At 34.9% G+C, this 6084-nt stretch overlaps 1 protein-coding gene across 1 annotated transcript; it reads left to right on the top strand.

The window, feature by feature from the left end:
- Positions 1 to 1968: 1968 nt before the first annotated feature.
- LOC132799093 (cysteine-rich receptor-like protein kinase 25) lies at positions 1969 to 5846 on the top strand. The gene is made up of 7 exons (XM_025073437.3): positions 1969 to 2924; positions 3538 to 3681; positions 3794 to 3915; positions 4002 to 4212; positions 4468 to 4705; positions 5010 to 5160; positions 5283 to 5846. Exons 1-7 carry the CDS (start codon positions 2120 to 2122, stop codon positions 5616 to 5618), a joined length of 2007 nt encoding a protein of 668 aa, XP_024929205.3. The 5' UTR covers positions 1969 to 2119; the 3' UTR covers positions 5619 to 5846.
- Positions 5847 to 6084: the final 238 nt, after the last annotated feature.

The following is a 6084-nucleotide window of genomic DNA, read 5'->3' on the forward strand; positions in this document are numbered from 1 at the left end:
ACCGCTATTTTATTTCTTTTTCTATTCCACAAACAAATCGTGCCTTTAATTTTCCAATAATAAATTGGTTTTTCTTAATTGTTAAAATGAACTCGTTTGTTTTATATTTCTATAAAAAAAAATTAATAAATTAAGAAAAAACAATCAATACATATTTATAGAATAAACTAAATAATTAATACATATTTAATTTATTAGATGTTATTGAATTTTACTTATGCTAATAATGATATAATATGGTTAATTTGAATATCCAATTATTATCTGGATTTATGTTGCATGAGATTTTATCATATCTAGACCCATATAAGTTATTTTAGAGATAAATGATAAATAATACTATATATATTTTTTTCTTTTTGCCTGGTAATGTCACAATTCATGGACAGAATGCTTTCTAGACTGTAATAGTAGGCATAAACAATTGTTCTCGAAAATTAAAAAAAAATAAAAATAGTCGTAGCAATTATTTGAGTGAAAAAAACAAAAATAAAAGTCGCAGCAACTCGCAATTAAGTCATCGAAAGGGCCTTGTCTTTATGTCAGCTTCTGGGAATTGATTGTTGTCGCCAGAGGTCAAAGTATGACAATTATTTTTGGCTCAAAGTTCAAAGGTGTATTCCGCTGCTGAAAGTGGACAAAATTGATTTCCATAGACTTTTCTCAACCAAGTGGGAAAGCGACACCTCAGTTCCCATCTACAATTTTTCCGTGCAAGATATGTTTATTTTTCCTCGCTTTTAATCTCGGTTGCATATAAGTCCTTTATTATAAATAATGTTTCTTCCCCACTCCTTTCCGTGTCATTAATCACGAATTTACGACGTGTCTTACTTTTCTAATCGAACTCTTTTTCTGGACGAATTTTCTAATAAAAAATTATCTATCTATTTCTTACTAGTCATTAGTTTCGACAAAAACGCACCGAGGCGGGTGGGGACAACTATTGCACTAGCTTTATCGACGGTAGTGCTCCGATGGCCCCACCAGTGCTCTTTGCTCCAATGGTCACACCAGCATTTTTCATCCTCACCTCTTAGGCTCTTACATATTTTACATAAATCAAGGACATTTGCACCTATACCTTTAAATTATATCCGTATTTACAAATTGTTTTATAAAATTAGCAGCCGTGTTCCTAAATTTTTCTTTTTTAAAAAAAAAAAGCTTCAAAATGAAAATTATTTGACATGGTTTATTTTTTGTGGTTAAGTATTATATGTAATGCACATGGTACAATAGAAGAGGAATAATATTGGTATTAGAAGAATTTTTTGTATTAATATCCCTCAATTATGTATGCAATTGTAAATTGTTCCATGAATTATGAAATTCCCAACATAACATTAGTGACCAATTTTCAAAATAGTGCTTTATAAGGCCAATTGTTTGGTTATATTAATTTTGGACTGTTAAATATCATATCACAACTTTTAAAGGCATTACATACAGCAAAGATATGCATAAAATAATTGGTACATATATACCATTTACATTTCGATTAATTATCAATTAAGAATGATTTCATTTTGACTACCAAGATAAATGCAATGGCATGACAATTAACTATAAAAAGAAAAGAAAATGAGTCGAACAAATTATCCATAGAGTATGATTTTGAAAATTCAGGATAATGTTGCTAATTTTATAATTTAGGGGCAATTGCAACTCCATACATAGTTTTATTTTTATTATTATTATTATTTTAATCATAATTTTGTACATAGTTATGCAATTACAACTTGATACATAGTTTTATTTTATTTTATTTTTTCTAATCATAAATGCAATTTGAAAATTCCAAAATATGCAATAGGGGACACAGCTTCTCATTTCACTGTTAAAGGGCAATTTGCAACCATTCATGCAAATAACAGCATCTCCTATCCTTTCATATCCACTTTTTTTTTTTTTTTCTTTTTATTTTTTTTTTTCGATATTACCATATCTTTTTTTTTTTTTTTTTTTTTTTGGCTATGCTCCCGGGCTGTGGTGTGCTAACCACTGAGCGCCCACGCGAGTCTATTATCATATCCACTTATGTCAACGAAAACAGGAACAAAATAAATTGTAAGAATTAAATTAAAATCTTGTAAAGCCGGACGAGAGGAGGTAATAGATGGTGATCAGAATGTTTACTCTGAAAATACACATGGCCTTTGTTGGCCTAATTAGCTTGAGCTTGCTTATCCATGTCAGTCAAGCATCCCCTACTTACAGCCAACACGCCTGCACAAATTCCACCACCGGCGGTACTCTAACTTCAAATTCCACCTACCTATCCAATCTTAATCTCCTCCTTTCATCTCTTACCTCCAACACCACCATAGAAAATGGCTTCTACAACACCGTCGTCGGCCGCGGCACACCCAACGCAGTTATCGGTCAGTTCCTCTGCCGAGGTGACGTCAACACCACCTTTTGCCAAGAATGCGTAGCCGCCGCATCGAAAGAGGTCCTCCGGCGATGTCCGCTAGAAAAGGGGGCGGTAATTTGGTACGACGAGTGCTCCATACGTTACGCTGAGGGCTCTGACTTCATCCCTAACCCAGGGATTGTGCCGTCGACGTCGTTGACGAGCACTCAGAATGTTTCGGAGCCTGATAGGTTCGAAGATTTGTTGGCCGGTGTTATGGATTCACTGGCGACGGAAGCTGCGAATTCCAATTCCGGCAAGAAGTTCGCGACGGAGGAAAAGAATTTCACTAGTACGCAGACGGTGTATAGCCTGGTCCAGTGCACACCGGACCTGAGCGTTGGCGATTGCGACACGTGTTTGAGGAGCGCCATTGCTTTTTTCCCGTCGTGCTGCGCTGGGAAGCAAGGTGGGAGGAATCTGCTTCCCAGCTGTTCAGTCAGATATGAAACTTTCCCCTTTTACAACACCACTGCGTCTCAGCCTCTTCTTCCTCCTGGTGTTCCAGGTAAAGAGAAATGAATTGGCTTTTCATTTTTATTTATTTTCTAAATTTTCTGAGTATTTTTCACACAACTGCGCGATTTTTTTATAATTTTATCACTGTTCAGTTAAAGTTATACTTTTGAAGAAAGGGAATCATTATCTGGTTCAGAGGGTCTCCTTGCTTAAATTAAGGCTATATTTTTCTTTTTAATTTTCTTGCTTTTCCAAAATCAATAACTAAAAACTAGAGAAACATATGAAAGATGCATATATATTCTTATAGAGCTCCACAATCTTGAATTACATTAAAGTGGGTACTTATACTTAATCAATTGGGTAATTATATTGATAATGGAAAAGTGGAAAGCCCATTAGTATATATTCTCTTCTACTTTTTTAGGCAGCCGACACTAAATGTAAATAGTTAGTATATCGCATAAACTCTGGATCATTCTTTAAGTTCCATCATCATAATTTATAGTTTGGACATGACATACAATATTGCACCATGTTCAGAATATAAATTCAAATGTATTTGTCTACCGTTGTCTACGAGGGGAAAATTTTGCAGTTGTGAATTGCTATCTTTAACCATGTACTGCGCTTGAGAGTAACACTAATTATCGTTTATGCAGAAAAAGGAAAAAGCTCGTCGTTAACGATTATTGCCATTATTGTACCAATTTCAATTGCTGTGACGCTCTTCTTGGTCGGCTTTCTTTTCCTGCGTAGAAAGGCAAAGAACAAAGCCAAAGACAAATTTGTTCGCAAAGATAGTGGTAAATAATTTATATAATTTAATGGATCATACTCAATCCGATAACTTTTTATGTATGTATTTATCCTTGCTTAGACAATTTGCTAAACCAATCTACTACATGGTTTCTGTAGTTAGGAGTGAAATTAATTCAATCGACTCCTTGCATTTTGACTTGGAGACAATTGAAGCTGCGACAAACAACTTTTCTGATGATAACAAGATAGGGGAAGGTGGATTTGGTGCAGTTTACAAGGTAGGATTATTGGTCGGCACTAACTACATTGTGTGCCTGATGACACTAAATTTACAGTACTAATTGGGCTAAGTTTCTATTTTCAGGGTACCCTTTTTGATGGACAGAAGATAGCTGTGAAGAGACTATCAGGCAGCTCGGGCCAGGGTGCACAAGAATTTAAGAATGAGGCTACGTTAGTCGCCAAGCTTCAACATAGAAATCTAGTGAGGCTGCTAGGATTTTGCCTGGAAGGAGAAGAAAAGATATTGGTTTATGAATATGTGCCGAACAAAAGCCTTGATTATTTTCTGTTTGGTATGGCTAATGTGCAGTTGACTTACTTTCATATTTTTGAAAATTCTTTTTTTTTGGCCCCCTTATTCTGCTTTGATAAAAAAATTGCAACACAAATTTTAAAGTAGAAATCCCATGACACATCAAAGGCGGAATACACATATTATAAATTGTTCGTTTGGCATGAAAAGTTTCACTAGATCACTGCAATTTTAAGTACAGGAAATATTTGTTAAGATATATCTAATTTGTATTTTGGATTTTGACCACATATAGACAATGAGAAGCAAAGCCTGCTGGGTTGGACACGACGGTACAATATTATAACAGGGATTGCTAGAGGAATGCTCTATATGCATGAAGATTCTCGACTTAGAATTATACATCGTGATTTGAAAGCTAGCAACATTTTGTTAGATGGTGAACTGAATCCTAAAATTTCAGATTTTGGGATGGCAAGGATTTTTGTAGTGGATCAAATTCAGGGGAATACCAATCGAATTGTTGGGACATAGTAAGTTTATGAATTCCTTTTCTGATTTTGCATTACCTGGAAAAGATATTTATTGATTGTTCCATTCCAAATCATGCTCACTTGAAAGTGTCCAAATTGAAAATATTACCTCAAGAATATCCTTGTTCCCCAATGCAACCGTAGCCAATATTCTACCTGAATTTTGTTTTATATTGTTATTGTCTTGGTGAAACCAATCCTGCACTATTTGTTTACGACAATTACTCATCTAGATGTCTAATCATATACAGAGAACTGACTATTAGATAGGATCTCAAATATTTTTTCTTTCATTTTTTTGTAGTGGCTACATGTCTCCGGAGTATGCGATGCATGGGCACTTCTCTGTGAAGTCTGACGTGTTTAGCTTCGGAGTGCTGGTTCTAGAGATTATAAGTGGCAAGAAGAATAATAGCTTCTATCAGTCACATGGTTCTGGGGACCTCTTGACCTTTGTGAGTGTAAATCAAACATATATAGATTTAATTTTCCTTTGGCAGTGCCAACATCAATTATGACCAAAACAGAGCAAAAAATATTTGCAAAATGTTGAACTAATCTATATGAAATGTTGCAGGCATGGGAACATTGGAAGAGTGGGACTCCCTTAGAAGTGTTGGATCCAACATTAAGGCATGCTTATTCCAGAAATGAAGTTATGAGATGCATCCATATTGGGTTGTTATGTGTCCAGGAGAATCCTGCAGCCAGACCCACAATGGCAACAATAGTTCTTGTACTCAACAGTTACTCTGTTACACTTCCATTGCCTCAAGAGCCTGCACGTCTCCATCGTAATAGAACACAACCAATCATGCCGACAAGGCAACTGCACTTTGATCAAGCTACCAGCCCTTCGGCGGCATGGTCTGTCAATGATGAGTCCATGATTACTCAAGTATACCCTCGGTAATTTTGGACTTTTTTCTTTTGTTTTTATGTTTGAAGGACTCATGCCATTGATGTGGTCTACAGATCACTTAAGGTTGTACTATATGTTTGCGATTATATTTGTAATATAGAAGGAAATGTGTTAATTTTCTTCAGTTGATTAGTCATGGACATTGGACAACGTGCTAGTGGTTGAGATTTTAGACTTGTATATATTCGTTTAAACAAAGAATAATTTTACTTTAATATATTTCTAAACTCCAATAAAGGCATTGTTAGCACAAGTAGGTTCTATTATTTCACACCATGCATAGCTTGCCAAACATGCAAAAGAATGCAATCCAGGGAAATGTTGTAATAAGAGTGAAGATTGAATATTTAAGGGTGATAATGATCTATGTCAATCTTGCTATTCATATATATGGAAAGAAAATTATATCAAAATTCTGATTGTTAAAAGCACTAATATGATTTTATATAATATAATC

The sequence above is a fragment of the Ziziphus jujuba genome, chromosome 1 (assembly GCF_031755915.1).
Source record: "Ziziphus jujuba cultivar Dongzao chromosome 1, ASM3175591v1".
NCBI classification, from domain to species: Eukaryota; Viridiplantae; Streptophyta; class Magnoliopsida; order Rosales; family Rhamnaceae; genus Ziziphus; species Ziziphus jujuba.

Coding starts and splice junctions, on each gene's coding strand:
- LOC132799093 (XM_025073437.3), top strand. CDS start 2,120: ATGGTGATCAGAATGTTTACTCTGAAAATACACATGGCCTTTGTTGGC. Junction 3,916..4,001: donor GATTTGGTGCAGTTTACAAG/GTAGGATTATTG, acceptor TTCTATTTTCAG/GGTACCCTTTTTGATGGACA. Junction 4,213..4,467: donor CCTTGATTATTTTCTGTTTG/GTATGGCTAATG, acceptor GACCACATATAG/ACAATGAGAAGCAAAGCCTG.